Genomic DNA, 24,102 nt, shown 5'->3' with positions numbered 1-24,102 from the left:
GGTGCTGTCCTCAGCACAAAGCCACCCTCACCCCCAGGTTGGGTGCGCCTCAGCTGCCTCCTCCTTGCGGGGTCACACTGCTCCCAGCAGGACCACTCCCAAACCTCGTGGACAAGGAGAGGGGGCAGTGCAGGAAGGAACACGGGGGTGGCCAGCAGCAGTGCACTGAGGTGGACTCACCCAGGAGCCACCCACCTCCCCTCCAGGTTCACGCTTCCTGAGGACCTTCCCAGCCCCTTCTCACCATGGCTGCCAGGAAGCTCAGTCTCAGTCACATGGCCAACCACAGCCACCCCCTTACCACTGGAATGAGGCTGCCTTCCTCCCTGCTCTGCTCCCCCGCCTGGTTTTGACCAGTTTCCCTGTGTGTCTACTCTGATCACCTTCCTAACAAGCGCCGAACAGCAAGGGCGTGCCGAGCAGACTCACTCGGGTCGGCTCACGTCCACCCTGCCCTGGAGCCCAGGGGCGGCGGGTGTGGGCAGCGGGGCCTCACCTTGAGCAGCAGGTGGTACTTGAGCACTCGCTGCATAGGGACCACCAGCAGGTCCTGCAGCTTGAACTTGCCGTCCTGGACCTTCAGCGTGCACTCCTGGGTGGCGGGAGAGCGCCGTGAGGAGGTGCCCGCTGCTGGGTACGCGAGTCCGGGCCTCCAGCAGGAGCGGCCCACGGTGCCTCTCACACTGGGGTCTCAGCGGCCCCCACCTCAGCGCCCTGTCCCTTCCTTAGGGCCAGTCCTCAGAGAGGGCGGGGCCTCCCCTGCCACCGCTGCTCTGGGAGTGGCCGCTGCCCCGACCCCCAGCTTGCAGCCAGGGCTCCGAGAATGGACCCTGATCACACCAGACAGGGACAATCCTGTTGGGTCAGCGACCACCACCGGAGAAATGAGGCAGGGCCTGCGGGGTGGGTCCCGAGCCTGGGTAGGACACACACTTCCAGCAGCGTCGCCTGGGCCCTAGGGTCAGCAGAGGCCAGGGTCGAGGGCCACAGACCCTTGTCAAGTCAAATGGGCCCCAAGTCCCCGCTCCAGGCACCTGGGGGTGCAGGCTGTGTTTGGGCCAGGACTGTGTCCCAGCCCCCACCCAAAAAACCAAAGGAGAAAGCAGGCCACTCCCAGGCTGCACCCCTGCCCCAGGCAGGAGGGAGTCAGCGAGCGGTAGCCTCGGAGTGGCCAGGGCCAGGCCAGCGCCCGTTACCTCCACTTTCTGCCTGAAGTCATCGCGGCTGGCGAGCAGCTGGTTGAGAGTGCTCTGGGCGCGCTCCAGGTGGCTGCAGTAGTCCCCGTAGATCAGAAGCCTGGCGGCACATCACACGCGGGTCAGCACGCGGGCACACACGCACACGCGGGCCCCGGGGGCGCAGGGCCTCGCGACACGCTTCCTCCTCGGGAGGCTGCGAGGGCACAGGGCCCTGCCCGCGGTGCTGCTTCAGGCTGTGGCCAGGAGCCGGCTCCAGCCCCACGGCATGCCTGGAGGGGACGGGAGGCCCTGCCCCCAGAGCCAGCGGACCAGGACGGCTCCCGCCCACTCTGTCCCAGGCAGGGGCACCCCTGGCGGGCCCCTGGTAGAGGCCAGAGCCGGCTCCAACCCGCGCTGCCAGCCACCCTCCTGCCCTCCCCTCCTCCGGGCCCTTGAGCCCCCATCCCCCGTTCCGACGCTCGTCTTGGGCCCTACGATGCTCTCTCCTGCCAGAACGCTCCCCCTCTGTCCCCAGCCGGGCCAGGTGCACCCCAGTGCCCACAGGCCTTGGGGACAAGCCTGCACTCCACCTGTAGGCCTCTTGCCCTCAGCCACACAGAAGCTCCTGCAGAGAGGAACCTTGCCAGGTGACACCTGGCGAGGACAAGGGTGACGGCAGCCACACTCATGGGGACACTGTGCCAGCTGCCTCACTGATGGCACCAGACCTGTCTTTCTCCACCCTTCAAGGTGGGAGCAGGGCCACCGAGGCCTCATGAAGGCATCAGGGTCACCTGCTCGGGCACAAGAGGCTGTTCGCTGAAGGCTGGGCCTGACACTGGTAGGACTTCCACGCGGCCGGCCTTTGGGAGGAAGCGTCCAGCGGTGGGACCCCGGCGAGGCTCCAGGTGACGGAGCCCTGCTCGTGGGTTCCTGGCAGGCCTTCCGCCCCCAGCCTTGGGCAATCGGGACCAGAGATGCCCAGCTCCTCCAACCCTGGAGGGCACACGAAGGCGGCAGGGGTGGGGGCAGGGCACTTTCCACCTGGGGACACATCAGTGCAGTGCTAGCTCAAGCAGGGCGACACCTCCTGACACATGTCCCAGCTTTCGACAAATGCTCAGGGATCTGAGGCCCCAGCCCCCGTGGGCTGCACGCCTGGCCGAGCCGCTGCCTCCCTGAGCTTCCCACACCAGCCTGCAGGGAGCCGGGCACAAGAGGCTGAGGTCCCACAGCACACGGGAGCCGACCTCCGCAGACCCTCAGACAGAGCAGCTCACGCAGCCAGCACCCAGGTCAAGGTCAGCGTGGACCCTGCGCCAGCACCATCGCACGGGCGCATCCCCAGATCCGACAACACTGAGCCTTCCCAGGCCCAGGCTTGAGACACCCGCCGGGAGGACGCGCCTTAGGCTCCTATGAAGGCAGGAGGGACCTGCCTCCTCAGCAACGTTAGGAAAGGAGGGGACGCAGCTTGCCCTGACGTGTGGCCTCATTCTGCTGGGCTGCCGGACCCACCACCGAAGCCTGTGGTGGCTTCCTCCTTGGAGTCCTCACCTTGGCCTGGACGACCCCAGCGCCCCTCCCACCTCTGCCCTCGGCTCCCGCCTTCCCTGAGTGTCTGATCTCCCCTTGCAGGGCTGGCCCGACCCCCATCCTGTCCCGGGCCCCACGGCTCTGGCTCCTGGCTGGACCTCGGCCCCTGATGAGCCCTCTCTGAGGACAATTCCCGTCTCCTGTCCTGCAGTGGAGCTGAACCTGTCCTGCCTCTAGCCCCGAGTGCAGGACCCGTACACAGCAGGCACTCTATAAATGCCTGCGGAGTCAGTGAGCAAAGAAGCGTTAGAACACTGAGTCCAAAAGGAGACCTGGTGGTGACCTCTGCTGAGGCCCGGGCAGACCCTTCCCCAGGCGCACACAACTGAAGGGTCCCGGCAGGGGCGCCTCCTGAGTCAGGTGGCAGGTCACTGCGTGCACGGCTCCTGGGCCAGGCAAGAGGTGCACGCACCCCCGCGGCAGCTCAAGGGTGGAGGAGCCCCTGGTGCCCCAGAAGGCGGAAGCCTCGTGGGCAAGGTCCTCGTGGGGGACATGCCAGGTCTCTGCGCCCTTGACCAAGGGACAGGCAGACAGCTAGGTCTCACTCCACCCTGGTCCTGTCTTCAGAGGGGGACGCCAAGGTCTCCAGCTGGACCCCTCGCACCTACTAGAAGTTCCAGAATCCCATGCTGCCCCTCGTGAGCTCCCAAAGGACGAGCTGGGACAGAAGCAGCTTTGCACCCCCTCTGTAACGCCACGACCGGTGGCTGGAGGCAGGGAGCCCGTGACCCCACGGAGGTTGCTGCCCACGGCAGTGACGACCGCTCCTCAGCGGCACTCACTCTGCACGGGGCCCGGGGCAGCTGGGTGGGCAGCAGCTGGGCGCAACTGGCCTGCAGACCTGCCTGCGTCTAGACGCTGGCCTAACTCCCTGGGTGCAAGCCCACAAGAAGAGGGGTCACCTCAGGCTTCAGACCTATCCCACAACTGGCCCGAGCACCGTGGACCTCCGTCCACAGAGCTACGGACGTGAGCGGCCGCAGCTCTGTGGCACCTGGCCCCACCTTGGAGCTCGAGCCAGCTTCTGCTGGACGGCAGAGACGGCCCCCGGCTGCCCGGCACGTGCTGCCGGGTCTGCTGGGGCTTGGAGCGCCCTCCTGGGGGCCACAGTGGCCTTCCACTGAGTGGGGACCAGCAGGTTGGGCAGAAGGATCAGCCCAGCTCAGCCCCGTGAGGCTGCACAGCCCAGGTGCCACCCTTGTCCCTAATTCACACATGAGGAGGTCAAGACCGAGTCACAGGCTATGGATACTGGGACCCCCAACCCAAGACCTCAACCACAACCCAGTCTCATGGTCTGCGCTCATGTCCCCAGAGCCCCTCACTCAGACCTACATAGGCCAGGCCTGTCACCAGAAGCAGCACTGACCTGTCCACCTTGTACCAGGTGGACAGCACACGGGGGCAGGCTGTGTCCTCTAGATGCCCAAGTCTCCAGGACGGGCACCAGGCCTGGGGCACAGTGGATGGCATGAGTGTCACTCACCAAGACCCCAATGAGCAAGAAGCAGAAGGGACTGCTGGAGCCCGCGAGGCCCCTCCCAGGCCACGCTCAGTGCTCAGAGGTGGCCTGACAGGCTATGATGGGGTGGGGGCAGTCTTGGTTTTGGACGCTCGGTTTACAAGCCGGGCACTGTGGCACATGCTTACAATCTCAGCAGCTCGGAAGGCTGAGGCAGGAGGATCACAAGTTCCAAGCCAGGCTCAGCAACTTAGTAAGATGTCGTCTCTAAATTCAACATTAAAAAGGGCTGGGATGTGGCTCAGTGGTTAAGCACCCCTGGGTTCAATCCCCGGTACCAAAAAGAAAAAGAAAAAAGAAAAAAAATCTGTGTTTCCAAGAGGGCCCGGAGGCCCGGAGGCCAACAGCCACCTGTCCCAGAATGCCAGTCCTGAGGGGTCCCCGGGAGGATGCTCCCGCCTCTGCTCTGTCCCAGGCTGGTCCTGAGGCCTGGCAGATGGGGTGGGGGCACTCACCTTTCCTTGAATTCAAGGAAGACCTTGGCCAGCGTGCTGCCCCCGGCCATCATGGACACGTCGATGGCCCTCAGGAGGCTGTGGTGCACCTTCATCAGGTCCTGGGGGAAGAGCGGTCAGTGTCCAGCGGGCAGCCCCAGCTTCACTCCTCGGATGCCTATGAGGCCATGAGCGGCCCGTGCTGTGGGCACCCCACACCACTGCTGCTTGCTAGAAGCTTCTACAGCAAGGCAGTCAGAGGAGCCAGAGCACATTTAAGCCCCATCACAAGGCAAGCGCAGTCACCTGCTGCCCACATCAGCCCCCAGGGACACACGGTGACACAGGACAGCTCTGGCACCCGAGGGGACAGTGAAGGCAGAGCAGTTTCTTAGCCAGGTCCTTGTGGTCCCTGTTGTCCCAGGAGCAGAAGCTCTGGGTAGCCAGCTCAGGGCTTTGCAGGAGAGCCTCAGCCTGGGGCACCTTCTCCCCACTTCAGAGCAGATGGACAGCTGCGGGGCAGCACTGGGCTCCCCACACCTGGCTTCCTTTCTCTCTGGTCATTGGACCTGCCCAGGGCTCATGGCAGGTCAGGGGCACAGAGAGCAGGAAGCTCTGGGGCCTGGGTCAGCCTCCTCCAGGAGATCAGAGGCCACCCCTTGAGATGACAGGAGGCCAGCGGGATGGCCGGGAGCAGCAAGTTCCCCAGGAAGCCCTCAGGCACCTGCCTCCCGCCGGCGCCCTGCTCCGCACTGCGGCCAGGTGACTCTTCTCACAGGGTCTGGCCTGGGGCAGCTCGGACCAGGCAGCAGGGCCTCTGCTCACAGAGGCAAGGGCCTTCCTGTGCCGGGGCCCACTCCCGTCCAGGGCTGTGGGCATCAGCACCACACCTGCCAGTCAGTGCCCAGCACACAGCTCCCCTCATGCCACGCAGGACAGGTGTCCTCTCTGCCCCAGGTCAGAATCCCCAGAGAGAGGGCCGCTGCACTCCTGCCCCTGCCAGCCATGGCCAGCCAGGGACTGTGGGCTCTCCAAGGCTGTGGGACAGTGGCTTAAGAGCAGACCATGTGTGCAAGCCAGGACCCTCACCTCCAGGTTGATGAAGACAGCGGCCATGTCCGCTGGGCTCAGCACCAGCCGCAGGGGGCCCATGTAGTTCTGCAAGAGAGATGTCCACACTAAGCCCTGGTCTGGAGGACACTGCCCCTGTCCAGGCCACGACCACCTGGAGGTCACTGCCCCTGTCCAGGCCACGACCACCTATAGGACAATGCCCCGTCCAGCCACGACCACCTGGAGGACAATGCCCTGTCCAGGCCATGACCACCTGGGAGGTTTGGTGCTTCCAGGACAGTGCACAGTGAGAGCCACACAGGGACAGCAGGCAGGAGGGCAGGATGGGGCTGCCTTCCAAACACCAACCTCTCAGCCCCAGCAGAGCTCCTCAGAGGCCAGGGCAGGACAACCTGGGGCCAAGGGGGTGCCCAGAACTCCCCATTCAGGTGTCCACATCATGGCCAGCTGGACTTAAAAGCCCAGGGGATCCAAGCATGAAAACTCATCTTGCTGGGCATGGTGACCACACCTATAATCCCAGAGGCTTGGGAGGCTGAGGCAGGAGGATCGCGAGTTCAAAGCCAGCCTCAGCAACTTAGCGAGGCTCTAAGCAACTAAGCAAGATCCTGTCTCTAAATAAAATACAAAAAAGGGCTGGGACGTGGCCAGTGGGTAGGCACCCTTGGGTCCGATCCCCAGTACCAAACAAAAAAAACCTATTCATCTTTGCACATGGCTCAGGTGGTTGCATGTCAGGGAAATGCCCCAAACCAGGCTGTGGGGCACGGGGAGGCCACAGTGGACAGGGGACAGGCTGTTCAGTGGCTCAGGGCCTGTGCCCACCACGCTCCAGTGCAGGGTGCTTCTGGCCACCCAGGGGCAAAGCTGCTGCCTCCTGCGGCAAAGGGGAGGCCAGTGCAAAGCCTCCGGGACAGGCCCTCGTGAGGGAGAAGGCAGGAGCGCGGAGCCCGGCTCAGTGCCTCCATAATTAGGAGCCGCGCTGCCCAGACCAGGCTCAGAGGCAGAGCCAGCCCTTAGGGTCGGGTGGAGCCGGACGCGGCAGGAGGCACGACCCCAACTCCGGGGTGGGGGCGTCTGGAGGCAGAGCCGAGGGGCCCAGCCTCACCACCCCAGAGCGGCTGTGGCCAGCGGCCAACGTGCCCACCTTCTCGATGTCCTCCAGGGTGCGGTAGTACTTGGCCTCGGTCTCCTGGATCTCGAGCAGGCAGCAGCTCCTCTTGTCGTCCTCCGTCATGCCCATTTTCTGGAGGGGACGTGAGACGTAAGCCAGGATGCCCTGCCTGGCACCTGCTGGCTGTGCACCTGGATGGGGAGGCCCCAGGTCACCTGTCCCCCACCGTAGGACATCTGCTCAGGCCTGGCCACGCGCTCCCCAGGTGTAAAGGAGTGGGGAGGCAGCGGGCGCCCAGACCCTCCTTGTCTTGCAGTTAAGGAAATGAGGCACAGGGACCAAGGGGGTGAGAGGGGCCAGCACCAAGCAGTAGACAGGAGACCCCAGGCTCTGCTCCTGAACTGGACTTCCACCAGCAGGGCCTCAGCCTTGGGGCAGGGCCTCGGGCTTGGGGCAGGGCCTCTGCACACACAGGAGACGCAGGCCAGGCCCATCCACGGATGCTGAGCCACCCGGGGACCCAACCACTGAGCCAGCTTCCCAGCACCAACTGCCTCCCAGGAGCTGGACTCCCCTGGGGCCCACTGACCTCCAACCCGGGACCTGAACTAACAGCCCATTGGCAGGGTCACCAGGGACACACCTTTGCAGCACAGCCTGGCCCTGCCTCCTGGAAAACACACCCCAGGCAGCACTGCCGGGGGGAATGCCTGGCCACAAGTGGTGTGAGGCAATGGCCAGGGCCACTGTGAGGCCACCACGTCTCTAGGTTCTTTAAGGCCTAAGGGGCCATATCTGCCTGGAAGGTTCTGGAGACACGGAGCTGTTCCCTGTGTTGTGCCATCTGCACTCACATAGGCAAAAACTCCTCCCTGGCCTCCAAGGAACCCGCAAGGGTCCCCTGCACACCGTGTCCTGCAGCGTACAGAGCAATGCACACCACGGGCGGGGGTGAGGACTGGAGTCCACTGGTACTTGGGCTTCGTGGGAGGTGCCAAGGTCCAGGACTCATGGAGCCCGTGTGCACCCAACTGCATCTGCCTGGCAGGGGCTCCCTGGGAAGACTTGCACCTGCCTCCCCTTACCTGCCACTTACCTGCATGTACCTGATCTGAAAGCATGGAAAACAAGCAAGAGAGTGACTCATCAGCAGCACCGAGAGCCGTGTTTGTAGGCCAGGGATGCCCGCCCCACCATCAGCCGCAGTCACAGGGGTCTGCCCAGCCCTTCCTCTACGCTGGCCTGCCATCTCCTCTCCCACACCAGGATCTGAGTGGGCACTGCCTCCCCAGTTGGTCCTCCTCTAGAGACATGGCCACCCGTAATTCAGACCAGAGAGCTCGGACATGACGGGGAGGCAACGGAACTGGGAGGCCCCGCCTGGGAGACCGGACTGCTTGAGAAGGTGCTGGGCATTCCAAACCAGCTGGTCCCAGGACGGGGCAAACAGCCATGCCCCCGTCGGCTCTGCAAGCATCCCTGTGTCCTGCCTCTGGTGCTTCAGGACCAGGGACAGCAGCGAGCTCCGGGGCTCCTGGGAGGACCCTCAGGTCTACGATCAAGAAGAATGGGGTTCTGGGGCCCACAAGGGAGTGTTTGCACAGCCTGGGGGTAGGGCCTTCAAGAAACCCCCAGGCACCGCACCTGCCTGCTTGCTGGTGTTTACCCACAGGGCACCCAGACTGCCAGTGAATTGAAACGACACGGCCCCAGGCGACCAGAGCTGTGAGGATTCATAGGTGGTTTCGGGCCAGCTTTGGGGACAGAGAGGGCCACCCTCTCCAGAGAGCATCCTGGCAGTGGGGGCAGGGGGCCACCTCCAGATGCTCAGGGCCAAATGAGAAGCCTGTTCTGAAGAGCAGAGCTCGGGGCTGTGGGTACCCTGCCAGCCCTCCCCAGGGCTGCAGCGGGCACCGCCAGCCCAGGAAAGGGCTCTCTGAGGCCTGGGGCCTCCGAGCTGTTTCTGCCACCAGCTGGTGGCTCCCACACTGATGCAAAGCTCTGATATTTGCTTTTGAGAAATTTCCCATTTCCCTAGGGAAAGCAGTCGCGTCAAAAGCCTCCAGAGCAGGCAAGTGGCACCGTGCCCACCCGCAGAAGCAGACGTCCCACAGGCCATGGCCTGCCTCGCCAGGCCCAGTCTCCCGCTCCCGCCGGGCCGAACCCCTGCCTTCTGCGCAGCAGCTGTGGGCCATAAACGCGCACCGGAGCAAATCCACGTCTGAGATGATTAGCCAACGCCTGAGCGGAAGCAAGCATCCTCGCGACATAAAAGACGCGCAGCTGGCTAATTGAGCCTCACGGTCTCATCACTCCACACAGAGGGGTGAGAGAAGCCTGCTGTGAGACCCGCACCGAGAGGCTACTTTAAGGCTCCGGGCTGACAGGACCAAGCCCTGAAGCTTGGGAGGGCTCCATGGCAACCCGGCGGCAGGCTGGGGTCACGGGGCACACACAGGGAAGCCGTGGGTAGCAGTCAGGGAGCGAGCGGCCGCAAGGACACTCTGCGGGGACCAGGGCCCTGGCCGGGCCGCGCTCCCGCTGGGCGGGCAGGGCACAGGGGGCTCACCATGGGCTGCCGCACCTCCACCTTGATGATGTCCTCGTAGATGTCGTCACCCTCGTCCTCCCGTGGGACGCAGTCGTAGATGTCCTCGCCCAGGTCATGCTCACTGCACAGGAGGAGGTGGGTGAGCGGAGAGCGAGGGTCTGGCCACCCCGACCGAGGAGCCCTGGCACCCACCCACCTCGGCCTCAGGCCGGTCCACAAACGGGGGTGTCCACGAGTTTGAATGGGGTGGCAGAGGTCGCCATCTGCCATCTGCCTGGGTGGCAGGGGGACCCGGGGACAAGGCCCCAGCTTCTCCAGCTCCACAGACACCAGCCTCCCAGGGTCTCCCAGCAGCCCTGGCTCCTGCCCCCAGACCAGAGGCCCTCGTACAGACCAGAGGCCCTCGTACAGACCTCAGGGTGACCTGTGGCTCAGCCTGAGGTCTCCACCATGTTGAGGCCCAGGTGTGAAGGCCAAGGGTGCAGCACCCACGTGGGGCCACCTTCCACACCAGGGTGAGGGGGCCACACTGGAGGCGGGCATGGAGCCTGTGGTGCCCCTTCCCAAGCCAGTCCGGGGACTGCCCCGGCTCCTGCTGCAGAAGGCCCGTGTCTGCCCGACGGTGGCTCGCGTCTCCTCCAAGTTGCCCCTCGGCCTGCAGGACCGAGGTCATGGCCCGAGAGCCCAGTACGTGTCCTCCGCTGCCTTTCTCGTTACTCTGTACAATGTTAAGGCTTCCACCCTGGACTCACGGGGCCCACTGCCCCGAACCTCCACCCCAGAGCCCTACCAGGTCTGAGCAAACAGCCGGTCATTCCCACTGGACCCCTGGGGGGTCACTGGGCCCTGGGGATGGGGAACCACCCCCAGGCCCAGGCTGGCCGGGGTTGTGGGCTCTGCTGGGGTCCTTCCGGAGAGGCTGTGCTCACGGGCCCGTCCTGCGTGTGCTCAGCTCTATGCGAAGCACTCTGGCCTCCTGAATCCTTCGGGGGTATGCGGCTCTGAAGCCCCATAGAGGGGGTGCAGAGGAGCACGGGGCACCCGACAATCATGGGGAGGAGGCGTGGCCTCCTGATGGCCTGGCGGGGCCAGGTGGGGACAATTCCCGCATGGGGCTTCCAGCCAGGGTGGGCTGGTGGGGCCTGGGAAAGGTGCCACGGGGGGTCCCCTCCAGTGCCCTGCCTGCTGAGTCCCTGCATCCAGGTGCACAGCCACACCAGCTAGCCACGTGTGGGTCCCATACGTTCTGGGAAATGCACGCTCCTGCTTCTTTCAAAGACGGAAGTGTGCCCCAGCCAAGTGTCCCCCACAGGGGACCGTGTGCAACACACACACACACACACACCGGCAGCTCCACCTCTGCTGCCCAGCCAGCTCCCTGGCCACCTGCTCCTGGCCGACCTCTCCAGATCACCTTCACTGGTGGAGGGCACGGCAGCACGGTGAACACTGCTCTCCCGTCTGGCTTCTCTGCACTGATGCCTCTGAGACCCCGCCACACACTGCTCCCTGTACCAGCAGCTGTCCCTTTACACTGTCGAGTGCTAGTCCACTGCAGGAGGCAATCTGAGAACCAGTCGTCTCTTGGATGGACATTTGGGCTGCTACCAAGTATGGGTTATGGTGGACGGAAGGGACTGCATGAGCATTCATGTCCCGTGTGCATGTGCACAAATTCTTCCAGTTCCATGGGAAGCAGGGTTCCACCCACAGTGGAGCTGCTGGGCCAACCGGCAGGTGCATCTTTAATGTCACAAGCAGCTACCGAAGTCCTTCCAGGGTGATTGCAACATTTACACCCCCGCAAGCAGCGTGTGCAAGTTCTAATCACTCCATATCCTCTTCACCTCAAGCTGTTGTCAGTCTTCTTAATTTTAGCCACTAGAGCGGGTACCCAGTGAAATATTGCTGTGGTGTGTTTTACATTTTCCTGATGACTAGTGACACTGAGAATTTTTCCATGTACTTTTAAATATCTTCCTCTGGGAAAGGTCTGCTCAAGAATTTTGTCCATTTCTGAAAATATGTTCTTTTTTTTCTTTTTGAATTCCACGAGCTCTTTACATATTGTGGATCAAGTACTTTGTCACATGTTTTGTGATCCCACCACCACCATCACCAGTCTCTGCGTGGCTATTCATTTTCTTCATATATCTTGATAAGCATTCATTCTTAATTTAATGAAGACAAAATGATCAATTTGTTTGTTCTTCTGTGCTGTCCTAATTCTGTTATGTGTCCTACCTAAGAACTCCTGTGTCTTACCTAAGAAATTGCTTTCTTCCAAATCACAAGGGCTTGTTCTCCTGCATTTTCTTCTGAGAGCTGTATAGTTTTAGTTTGTACATCTAGGCTTCAGATCCATCTCAAATTAACTTTGCGTCTGCTCTGCGGTAGGGGTTCACGTTTTCCCACAGGAATATCCAAGTGTTCCAGAATGAAAGACTTCGTTTCCCCGCTGGCCGCTCACACAGCCAGCGATGGCCACGTGCAGGTCCAGCCTGAGCTCCTTCCCCGATCCACTCTCTGGCCTCCCGCAGACACCGCTGTGCTGTTTCAGTGTGCGGACGGGGAATGAACCCTGCAGGCTTGTCCTTTCACAAGACTGTGTGCGCCATTCTAAGGCCCCTGCATTTCCAGATCAACCTGGAACCATCCACTTCTGGGGAGCCTGGGATCACGACATCCTAACAACACCTCCACCCATGAACACGGTACATACTTTCATTTATTTAGGTCTTGGATTTGTCTCAGCAATATTTTACAGTTTTGCCATTTTCAAAATCCAGGAAGTCTTGGCTGGTTCATGGTCAACGGTCTTTTCGGCCCCCTCACTACCCCGCCTACTCCCTCGCCCTGGATTCCCTCACACCCGTGTCAGGCTGCTTCAAACTGTCCAACATGTCCGAGGCTCCGTTTGTTCATCCCCATCTCCTTTCCCTGATACTTAGTCTGTAGCTCCCATGGAATCATCTTCAAGCTCACAGCTTCTTGCTGTGCCACCTGTGACCTTTCGTGGGGCTGATCCAGTGACTGCTCATTTCAGACACGACCTGCAGTTTTGGCCCTTTTTGCCCACGCCTGTTCCTCTGCGAGGCTGCCCGTGTGTTCATCTGCTGGCATGCACTTCCCTCCAGTCCCTGACTGTACTTGGAGTCCTCTCTGACAGATCACCTTAGGTGCCAACTTTCTGGGCTGGGGTGCTCATACGGCGGGTAAAACACTGCTTCTGGGTGAGTCGATGGGAGACCAGCATCTGGATTGGCAGGCTGAGGGAGGAGGAGCTGCCCTCACCCAGGCAGAGGGCATAACCGGACCCGCCAGTCGGGATCCATCCAGACAGAGCAGCTGGCAGAGGGCAGAGCTGCTCCTTCTCTGCCCCGGTCTCAGGACGGCAGAGCTCCTGGTTCAGGCCTCTGAACGTCACACCAGCGCCGCCCCACCACCTGCACAGACTCTCAGTGTTGGCCCTGGACTGGGCATCTCGTCCCTGGACCCTGGTCTCAGTGTTGACCCTGGACCAGGCATCTCGTCCCTGGCCCCTGGTCTCAGCGTTGGCCCTGGACCAGGCATCTCGTCCCTGGCCCCTGGTCTCAGTGTTGGCCCTGGACCAGGCATTGCGTCCCTGGCCCCTGGTCCTCAGGCCCCAAGGCTCTGACTGAACGTCTGCCCACCGACTTTTCTGGAGCTGTAGCTTGCAAGCAGCTCCCTGGGGGACTTTCCAGCCTCCAGAGGCACCCCTCCTACGCGTCTCTGCGTGTCCTACCGGTCAGTTCCCTAGAGGCCCCCGACTGGCGCAGCTGCCGTTGGCATCATCTGGGTGGTCCTGTGCTGGCTTCTAGGGTCCGTTTGTTCCTGGGCCTGACTCCCTTTCTCCTGCCTCTCTGCAAGCTGGGTGACTTTCACACTGCACACTGGACATTATGAAAGGCACATTGTGGCGACTCCGGACCCTGCAGTTTCAAGTTTGCTCTGACACAGAACTCGGCTGGACGCAGCGTCCAACTGTCCTCCCGCAGCTGAAGTGGCTGCCAGCTTCTGCTTCTGCTCCGGCTGCTACGAGTCTTTCCTGGAACCACAGGGTCTCCCCTGGCAGGTGAGGTGGAAGAGGGGTCGGCCAAGGGGGGAGGCAGGTCTAAATGCAGACGGGGCTCCTGCTGCTGTGCACCCCTGCCTCCCAGCTGACCCTCGGCCACTCTGCCAGCCCCGAGTTCGGTCCTGATGCTGGAGATCAAATCCTGAGTGTCCCCAAGGTGTGCCGAGGCTTGGCGCCCACTCTGTGGCACTGCTGGAAGGTGTGGACTTGGGGGCAGGGGAGAAGCCAGGTCGCGGGGTGTGCCCTGAGGGGACACTGGGACCCAGCCCTCCTCCCCTGCTGCCCTGACACCACGAGGTGAGCAGCTTCCTTCCCACGTGCTCCTGCCATGGTGTGCCGTGTGCCACAGGGCCTAGGCCCAGGGACTGGGAACGGAGGCACAGTGGCCACTGACACCACACAGAGGGGGCCCTGGGAACAAACCCAAGGTGGTCACCCTGACACAACATGGTGGAGACACTGGTACCACGTGGATGGGACACTGGGAGCAGCTGGGTGGCCGCCCGACACTGCCGTTCCTGAGCATATGCCACCAGGAGCCCCGGTTCCTGCAGGACCTGCTTCCTCGCCTCCTCGTCCCGCAGACCACACGGGGCTGAGCTGGGCACAAGCTGCCAGTCTGGAGGGGAAGCCAGGTCAAGGGACACTGGGACAGTCAGGTCCTCGCCTGTTCCTGGAAAGGGCAGAGGAGTGGGGCAGCTGGCTGGACACACACGCTCCAGGGGACAGGATGGAGAGCAGCAGAAGGGCCAGGAGGAGGATCCCGGAACCAGAAAGTGAGGCCAGCTTGGCGCTCAAGCCACAAGATAAGGTAATTCAGCAGCTGGACGCAGACCACAAGGTCTCGGGTGACCCACACCTACCCCAAGGCCACGTCTGCCAGACTCCTGCAGGTCCTGGACAGAGCAAAGGCCTTGGATCCCTCAGGCTGGGGGGTGCAGAATGACGGCAGCCGCAGGGCTGGGTCCGGGTGCCAAGATGGCCCAGAGGGAGGGAGGAGACAGCAGGGGCTGCCGTGGTGCTCCCTGGGCGGGCGACGGCTCTGGCCTGCCTCCCTAGCTTCTGGCCAATGGCGGCACAGGCATTCCGCTTAGCGTGCTCCTGAGCAAGGGTGGCCTGTGAATTTCCTGCACAGGGCGGGGACATGCCACCAGCCACGAGCGTGCAGAGCTGGGCCGGGAGCTGCACACAGAGGTCAGCCCCGGAGGTGTGAAGTCCCCGGGGAGGGCAGTGCAGTGACAGGGAGGGGCCTGGCTGCCCTTTCCCATGAGACAGAGACTTGATGAGAGTCCAGCTGAGAGTGGACACAGAACCGGAGCCCATCCACAGGGCCCCTGCTCATGTCCCTCAGGAGCAGGAGGCCAGGCTGCAGGGCCCCCTTGCAAAGCAGTTTCCCGGGCAGATGGAGGGCCTGTGGACTTGCGAGCTCCAGGGGAAAGCACAACGTCCCTGCCTGGAGCTGGAGGAGTGGGGGGCTGCACACCTCCAGAGCAGGCGGGCAGCACCAGCTCCTGCGGCTGGGCACTCCACTCCAACTCTGTGTTCCCACCCTCCGCAGATCCCCGCCGGATTCTCGGCCCCACCGGTTTCTAGCTCGGTAACTCTGGGCAGGAACTAAGCTTCGGTTTCCCCAGCTGCAAAGGAGTCAGCGGAGAATCAGCCACAATATAAATGACCAGCAGGCCTCGCACACAGTAGGTGTTCAATGAGCAGTGGAAGGAAGAGCGCTTCCTTCACTGAAATGATACTCAGGACCCTGTGCCCAGGGAGCAGCGTTAAAAGCAGCAGAGTTTTCAAGCACAGGCTGGGAGTTAGGAGCCCAGGAACCCTGCCCATCTGGTCACTGCCCAGCTGTCAAGGACTGTCCTTCCTGGTCCCGTTGCCTGAGGACATCAGAGCACATATGTGAAGGGACAGACCCTGGACCACAGCAGGAAAGTGGCCCCTCAGAGGCAGATGGACCCCCTGGGGCAGCAGGGCCACGGCCCCTCCTGCCCGGCCAAGCATCTCCTCCCGTCCCTCCCCGCTGCTTCCCGCTGTCAGCTGCACTGGCAGATGCTAGGTCCCCACAATTATTTCTGTCCTTACAACAGCCTGAAATCTTCCAGGAGGGGCCCTGAGCACAGGCTGTGGCCCAAGATGGCAACTCCTGCCTCCCACCCGAGACCCTGGGTCCAGCTGGAAGCCTTGCCTGCTCATCAGGAGGCAGCTACACAGAGGGCCCACCGCCCTGCCCAGGAAAACCAAGGAAACGTGAGCACACCCTGCCTCTGCCCAGCTGGCCTCTGCCCGCCCAGCCTCAGTGTTTGGGGGGAGGTGGCACATGGCCAGGACAGGTCTGGGGGTCCACACCCGACAGCAACTTGTCTCCAGGAGGTGAGCGGGGGCAGCAGAGAGGCCGCTGTGGGCTGGACGGTCTGCGTGTGGGCTGGACAGGTGGACAAGGGCTTCTTTACATGTCACCTGCCCTTGGCAGCCTTGACCACTCTGGGAGGAGTCACTCCCCTACAGGTGGGGCCGTGGGCAGGGATGGCTCAATCGCCCAGGTGGCACAGCACAGGTGGACGGGACCCACCAGGTCCCCGGGAGTCATTCCGAGGGCCCTGCCATTAGCTGCAGCTCTCTCCTCCAGGAATCCCCTCTAAGCAGTTAGAATTTAGCCCACGTCTGAACACCCAGAAACCAAAAAGCATGTCAGGGTGGTCACTAGGGTTGGGCATCCTGGGTCACCACGCACGGCAGAGGGCTCAGGGTTTCAGGTCCTCCTTTGTCCTGCAAAGCATGCTGTGCCACCTGCAGAAAGTCACTTCCCTTCTCTGTGCCTTTGTTTATTCAACTACAGCTGGGAGCCAGATCACCTGTGGTGAGGCTGGCCTGGGACGTGGGTCCTTCGGAGGGAGTGAGCGTGGCCCCGCGCCCAGACCCATCAAGGCTGCCTGCTGTGTGTTCCACACAGCAGAGGGGGTCCTGCTGTGCTGGGAAGCTCCTGGGCAGGCGCCTTCAATCACCTGGCAGGGCAGGGACGGCTGCTGGCAGTGACCTCTGGGCTGGGTTTTGTAGGCTGACAGGAGTGGGGTGTCCACCTGGAGGAGCCTCGTACACAGCAGGTGCTCAGTCACTCGCTCCTCAGCCAGGTTCCCCAGTGCCTCTGTGGGTGGCGTCTGTCGAGTGCAGAGAGGCACTGCCAGGAGGGCCGAGGCCTATCCTCCCAGGGCTTCCAGGAGTCCAGGGGTGATGCAGGGGCCTGTTAGAGAGCACGGAGCCACCCCTCCGGCCACTGCCCAGCTGCTCCCTGTCCCTGCAGGGGGGCTTTAGAACCCGCCAGGCAGCCCCCCGTCCCTGTAGAGACCACAGGCGTGAGGACAGAGAACCGCTGGGACCTGTCTCCCGAAAGCACTTGAGCTTAACAGGCAGCGGGTGGAGGTTCGTGGGGACCCCCAGGAGCCGGGCCTGCACCTGAAGGTCTAGCCGTGGCAGGGCTGGCGGTCCCAGCGGCCTCCCACCACAGAACGGACCAGCCAGCTGCGTGCGGTGCTGGGGGGAGCAGGGTTTCAAGGTCATGGAAGCCCCGGACCCAGGAGGCCCCCAGTGGCCCTGCTGCACCAGGAGACGTCCTGGGCAGGAGCGGGGTGCAGGGAGCGGGGCTGTGGGTCCCACCAGCGAAGGCCACTGCCCCCACAACCGGAGCAAGAACGGGTTCCTTCCCGGCTCAGGGATGGAGGGAGCCCCTGCCTCTCCTGCCTGCAGTCCCTCTGAATATCAGGCAGGTGGTCCAGGCTAGCAGCAGGGGGCTGGGCTGTGCACACGGGGTCACCCTGGGGACAGGACCACTGGCCTCAGCTACTGAGTAGCAGACCCGTTGAGAGCCAGACTCTCCCAGGACCTCAGCCCAGAACGAGGCATGAGCAGCTGGGCAGCAGGAGGGAGGGCAGGTTCTCCTAGACCCTGCACCCCACATAAGGCACTCCCACAGCACCGCCTCCAGGAAGCCCACCCTGGGCATGGGAGTCTGTCACCCGTGGGCACCGCCTGGGCTCCAGGAGTCTGTCACCCGTGGGCAGCACCTGGGCTCCGGGAGTCTGTCACCCGTGGGCACCGCCTGGGCTCTGGGAGTCTGTCACCCGTGGGCACCGCCTGGGCTCCGGGAGTCTGTCACCTGTGGGCATCGCCTGGATGACACAAGTGGCAGGTGCAAGCCCTTTGGGAGTGAGCCACAGGGATCACTGACGGGCATGGGCCCCAAGTCTATGATGGGTGCTAACCTGTGCCCAGTACTGAGCCCCTGGCTTTGGGGGGTGGTTAGGCAATGGCCTTCTGGGTCAGACAGGCCTGGGTTCAAACTGTAGCTCTGCCCTTATCTGCTGTGTGACCCTGGGCAGGTGTCTCCACCTCTCAGAGCCCTGTCTCCTTCCCATGCAGTGGGAAGGCTCTAGGCCCCAGTGCTGGCCCAGCGTGGTACAGATGAGAAACAGCTGGCAAAACAGGCTCCGTGGACGTCAGCACTGGGGCTTCACCTGTCCAGGTCCCACAGGCACAAGCTAAGAACAAACAGGCCCTCCACGGTGTTCAGGGGAACTGAGTGCCACCAAGGAAGAGCCCAGCTCAGGTGGCACACACATTCCCCGAATGTCCTGTGTGGACGAGGCACCGAGGGCCAGGGCTCTGCTGGCAGGCACTGCTCAAGGTCCAGATGTGGGTGCCCTGGTCACAGTCCTTCTGTCCCTGGCCATCACCTGCCCAGGCCAGGCCCTCAGACAGTGACTGCTGCCTGTCCTGTCCTCAGCAAGCCCTGCAGCCTTGATGCACCTGTGCCCAGCCTCGCTCCAGCCTCACCCCACCCAGGAGAGCCTGGCCTCCAGCCTCCTTCCAACTGGCGGGCTGACGGGCATTCCTCCCAGGGATGGGGGCAGGGGCGGGGGATGGAGCTGGGGCACTGTCCATCTGTAACGGGGCTCTTTCCACGGAGCGTCTCTCCCCAAACCCACCCCTCTGGGAAGCACCTCCTGGGGTGGCGCCCAATGCCCAGGCAGCCTCTCTCCCAGCTGACCAGCTACATCAGATACCCGCATGCACACGGGCCTCCTGAGTACACCTGAGCCCCCGTGGGCTCTCTGGCGAGGGGGGCAGATTGGGACAGGAGGCAGGGCAGGGGGGCTCCCACCTGGGGCACGCGGGCTTGTTCACACCCGTCTCCCTGCGGGCCACAGGCACCGCACAGAGTGGCAGAGGAGGCCTGGGGCCAGGTCGGAGGAGGCACATGTCCCTGCCCCCTGAGTCACTGCCAGAGAGCAGCCCTGCCCCACCTGTGTGCCCCGACCCCACCAGGAGGGGGTCTCCAGGCCTCCTCCGCACCAGAAACTCCATTTATGCACCTTAAAAAATCATCCCGACGAAGCTAATATGACACACTGAAAGTGCAAAGTCATTTACGACGTGACAAAGCACGCAGCTCGGCGTCTGCCAGTAAATCACAGCCCCGCCACATCCAGATCACATGGAAGTCTGAAAAACACTTCTGCTCCAAGGACGGTGACGCCCGCGCTGAGCCAGCAGGCTCCCGAGGACAATCCGCAGGCCTCTGCTCTCAGAGGGAGCGTGGGTCCCTGCAGCACTGGAGGGTCCAGGAGTCACCCCTCGTCCCGTGGCGGCCGCCAAGTGACGGTTGCGAGCTCACGGCCCTCCAGGTGCAGCACCTGGCCCAGACCCCAAGGTGCCTCCCGCTCACACCGGGAGGTGGGGTCACAGCCTGCCGGGACCAGCCACTGTGCAAACCCTGGGTACCCACCAGGCATGGGAAGCAGCTGTCCTGGGCGCCAGGCCAAGTGGAACTGCTTGGGTCAGCTTTCCAGCCAGCCGCTCTTGCTATCTGATCGTGCCTGACCCGGCCATCTCCAGAGCCAGCCCAGGGCACCTGGAGACGGCCCCAGGCCCTGTTACCGCTCAGCGTGGGGTAGGCTCCGGCTCCCAGGAGGAGGCTCTGGACCAGTGACAGGTGCTGGCTGGACAGACGGCCCAGAGCCCTGCTGGTGTCCAGTTTGCAGGAGAGCAAGAGGAGAGCAGGGCCAGGTCCAGGTCAGGGACTTGGTGTGGCGGAGAAAGACGGTGAGCACCCTGCCAAGCCGTGGCGTGGCAAGCCAGCGAGCGGCCGCTCTGCACCTGCCAGCAGCACTCCTGAGTTGGTTCCATGGCTTCCTGCCCCTTGTAACGTGGCTCCGAGGCAGTCCCAGCCGTGTGCGGCTACAGCTGGTCTCCGTGGCACACTGTGGCCACAGTGGCATGGCAGCTGGAGACAGTCACCTGCTGTTTCCACGGAGCAGCTTAGGGCCGCGGGGCGCTGGTGAGCCAGAGACGCATGCAGCCCGGGCACCACCCAGGGCTGCCCACCTTCTCGGCCAGCCACGGAGCAGGGACCCCTCCGGATCTCACACAGGAAGAAACCAGGGCTTGGGGAGGCAAGCGACCTGCCAAGACCATGCGAGCCCGGTGCCAGGGGGCTGAGGCCCAAACCGGAGTCAAACACAACAGGCTCCCCGCTGTAAGGGTGAGCTGCAGCCAAGGTGGACAGACCCCCCTGGACCAGCCAAGAGCCACCTGTGGAGGGTGGACAGAGGTTCTCACAGTGCCTGGGCCACACTGTACAGCTGGCCCCATGTGGGGGCTGTGCAGCCTCCTGAGGGCGGGTTTGGAGTGAGCCCCATGTGGAGACCCAGAGCTCTGAGCCAGGAGGCAGAGGTGGCCTGAACCAACCCCGTCACCCCTGCCACCCTGCCAAGCAGGACCCTGTGTCTTTAAGATCCACGTTCCAGCTCCTGGTCCCAGGCTGACTGATGCACCTGGTAACCAGGTGACAACTGAATGGGTGCAAAAATGAAAGCATGTGACCACCCCTCACTGTCTCCGAAAGCCACAGAGGGAGGCACATGGGGGAGGCAGTGCCCCTGGGAGACGGTGCCTGACCTCCCCCATGGCCACGGCACCTGGGGTCAGTGCTGCTGGCTCAGCTCTTCCCTCCAACCCAGGCCACGTTCACCTCCTGCTGGAACATTCACAGGCACGTGCCCCCCCCCGGGCAGAGTGCAGGTAAAAAACGGCATCTCTGTTTGTATAATGGCTAAATATCAGTACCGAGTCCACAGAGACTGGATGCTAGGGAATCCTGCTTTTCAGTGAAAGGAGAAGAAAAAAAACATGAAGAATTCATTAAACTCGAGCCCCTGGGACCAAACCTCAAGTTAAAGATTCAGATCCACTCCCCTTCCCTGTAATTCACAGTTTACGGCTACAACAGCTGCAGTCACCGTGATCAAAGAGTGTCCCTGGGTGGGGCAGGCCACCATCTGACTCTGCTGTGAGCAATCCCATCCTGCTCTGGGTCAAGGGCGCAGTGCCCACCAGGAAGGGCAGAGAAGGGGGGAAGCGGGCACCTGGGCCTGCAGCCGGACTGCACTCGCTGGAATCTCAAAGCCAGACGCGGGCTACAGGCCACGCGGCACAGACTGGGGACTTCGCCTGCCCAAGGCCCCTACCTAGGAGACACCTCATGCCAAGCTGCAGCTTTACAAGGCCCCACGTCCCTGTCCTCCAGGGATCCTTGGTCTGTGCGACCACTGAGGGACGTTTCTGGAAGCTGCAGACCCCCAGCCTCAGACTGGAGACCGAGGAGAAACGGCACATCAGAGCTTGTCCTCAGCACTGGCCAGGGGTGCCCAGGCCTTGCCTGGTGGAGGTCAGGGCACAGACAGGGTCAGGTCATGCTCCTGCCACTTACTAGCTGAGAGACATGAACCGTGGGGGTGTCCCCTCTCTGGCACTGTTTCCTTATCCATAAAACAGGGACAATGTTTCACAGACCTGACACAATAACTGTGGACACGGATGTGAGATCGAATCCAGGCCTGTGTGTGCCAGGCACTGTCCTGTCACCATGGTCACCACACGGGTGTCCGTATCAGACCATGGGCATGGGGCTCATGCCAGGGCCCGGGGGTATGGATGAAGAAGTCCCAGAGCCTGGCCACAGGAGCCTTCTGCCCACAGGAGACATGTAAACACCTAGCCACTCTGGGGCCATCAGGGTGGACACCTGGGAAACCAGCCGGGGGGGCACATGCGGCAGCCAGAGTAGGAGCCACCTATGCCTGGGCTCAGCAGATGAGGTTTTCCAAGGGGGAGAAAGCCGGGTAGGGGCAGAGGGTCCAACCCAAGCTCAGCAAGGCAGGTGCAGATCAGCAGAGGAAGGTCCCCAGGCCCCTGCAGGCGCCCTCCTGTGGAGCCAGGAGCCCCGGTTGCTGTTTTGAAGAGGCAGGCTGAGGCCCAGTAGGTGCCCCAGGTGCTGGCTCCTGCTCATGTCAGGCACCTCCTTGCCAGCCTGTGCTGAGGCGGGCAGAGAGGAGCAGGGTCTGCCCAGGAGGCACCGGCAGTTTATCCAGGAACCCAGAAAGGGCCGCCGTACTGTCATGAGACAGGACCAAAGCGGCCAGGAGGCCCGGGCCTGGGAGGGCAGTGGGCATGGGGGCTGGGGACTACCGGTGACACCCTGGGCCTGGCCAGCCCTGCACCTCCCAGGCTCAGCTCCGCCCTGGAGGACACGGCCCCCACCTCCTCCGGCTCGGGCAGTGTGGCTCCCCTCCCTGGCAGCAGCCAGAAGACCCCACCCTGGCCACGGCAGGCTTGGGCTGTGTGTGGATAGAGCAAAGAAAGTCCCCAGGGAGAGGGCTGAAGCCAACACGGGCCACCCAGGGACAGGGACACAACTCCACCAGCTCTGCTTGCTCACCTGGAGATCATGAGCTGCAAACCCTACTGTCCCCCTCTGTGCTCTGGAGGCCAGAGCAAGCACGGCCCCAGCAAGCACGGAGGCCAGGAGGGATGCCCATGTCACCAGGTCTCCGGAGCCCCACAGGAGCAGACCTCAGGAGGAGGCCCACCGCGCAGGGGGCTGACACCCAGGCCACATGCCAGACAGGACGGTGGCCTTCTAGAAGGCAGGCTGCCTCGAGTTAGGGCTGCCCATCCCTCGGAGCCCTCCAGAAGCCTGCTCAGGCAGGAGGGACCACACCACAGCCGGAGGGCATGGGGATGCTGGACGGGACAGCCCCGGGCTGCCCTGGGTGGAGGGCGAGTTCCCACCCAGTCCTGGACACCAGGGACCTCCCCACCCCTGCCTCCTTACTCGGCCAGCTCCTCCAGGCTGCGGTAGACGTCATCGTCATTCTCTGTGGTCTCCTCGGAGGGAAAAGGCCTGCAGAGAGAAGGTAGGATGAGCACACAGGGCTCCCGGCCCCCACCCCTGTGAAAGGACACAAGGCCGCCCGTGTTGCAGACAGAGAAACCAGGTGGGGTTGCTGAGGGAGGAGCCCCAGGGCTGCCAGGAGACGTCTGCAGAGCCACGTCCCACGCCAGGCTACAAAGGCCGTGCCCCAGGAGCAAGGGGTCCTCACCCAAGGAATAAGCTACCAGCCACTGGGTCAGGGGTACGGGACGCGGTTGAGAACGCCACCCCAGAACACGCCTCTGGCATACTGATTACTTTGAGCTAAAAGAAACCGAGAACCAGCCAGGGCAGGGAAAGTTCTTCGGCGACCCAAAATAGGCCGTCTGCTCCCTCAGGTGAAAGAAGGTGAGCTTGGGAAGGAAATTCCCATCAGCAAGGGGCTGTGCGGAGGACAACAGCCCAGCCCTCCTGCCCCCAGGACACGCACCTGCAGACTCCACGGCACACCCCACCCAGCCCAAGCTCGTGCCCCAGGCCCCTGCACTTCTGAAGCTCGGTGGCCTGCACACTCTGCCACCTGGCCCCTCCCTGAGCCTCACATGTGTACAGGACTTCCTGCACATGTGTGACACTGCTCTTCTCCAGCCTGGGTCAGCCTGGGTCAGCCTGGCCCGCAGGCCAGCCACAGGGCCAAGAAGCGGGAGGAGAGGCCTCAGCTCCTCCAGCAACCCCAGGCATTGCGCTGCTCTTGGTCCGCTGCACAGGCCAGGCAGGTCCCACAGGCACACCTCCCCAGAGCAGCCAAGGGGACAGCGGGCACAGACAGAAGGCCAGGAGGCGGGAGCTACCGCTCCTTCAGAACAGGCCAGCCGGCCCCTCCACGTCTCCCTGCAGCCCCGGGTGTGGCTGCTCTGGGCTCCCGAGGAAGCTGCTGCCCAGGGAGCTTGGGAGCCCACTGGAGTTGGTCCGCCCATGTAACCAGCTGGGATTTCTCCCTGGCCTGGGGCCAGGCTGACGCTGGCTGAGCCCGGGACTCAGTGGGACCGGCAGCAGCTCCAGTGCCTGCCAGCCAGGAGGCCTGTGTAGGGCACCAAGTCCACTGGGCTAGGGGCTGGAGGCTGGGCCCAGTCTGCCCTGTCCCAGACCTGCAATGACCTGGGCCTAGGCCTGAGGTCACAGGACCCATCGGACAGGTCACTGTCCCTGTCCCCACACCCCGTGGCTTTGTGGCAGCCGTCCCAAGAGGGCAGGGTGGCCAGGCCTGGCCCTGCTGGTGGCTCCCTCACCATGGCAGCAGCACCCTCAGCCAAGAGGCCCTGCAGG

The 24,102-nt window shown here is 63.1% G+C and overlaps 1 protein-coding gene across 5 annotated transcripts in view; it reads right to left on the bottom strand.

Moving 5' to 3' along the window:
* VAV2 (vav guanine nucleotide exchange factor 2) overlaps positions 1 to 24,102 on the bottom strand; it is a 144,682-nt gene that overhangs the window by 25,260 nt on the left and 95,320 nt on the right. For all 5 annotated transcript variants that reach the window (XM_079111895.1, XM_079111894.1, XM_079111898.1 and 2 more), the window contains exons 4-10: positions 22,738 to 22,806; positions 9,488 to 9,590; positions 6,952 to 7,050; positions 5,820 to 5,888; positions 4,752 to 4,852; positions 1,197 to 1,296; positions 497 to 592 (exon numbers count right to left, since the gene is read on the bottom strand). In XM_079111895.1, coding sequence (XP_078968021.1) covers positions 497 to 592; positions 1,197 to 1,296; positions 4,752 to 4,852; positions 5,820 to 5,888; positions 6,952 to 7,050; positions 9,488 to 9,590; positions 22,738 to 22,806 — 637 coding nt within the window. The remainder of the gene's footprint in view (positions 1 to 496; positions 593 to 1,196; positions 1,297 to 4,751; positions 4,853 to 5,819; positions 5,889 to 6,951; positions 7,051 to 9,487; positions 9,591 to 22,737; positions 22,807 to 24,102) is intronic.

Source organism: Sciurus vulgaris, assembly GCF_902686455.1.
Source record: "Sciurus vulgaris genome assembly, chromosome: 15".
Lineage (NCBI taxonomy): Eukaryota > Metazoa > Chordata > Mammalia > Rodentia > Sciuridae > Sciurus > Sciurus vulgaris.
Note: the sequence above shows the minus strand (reverse complement) of the source record. Positions and strands in the feature narration are given on the sequence as shown.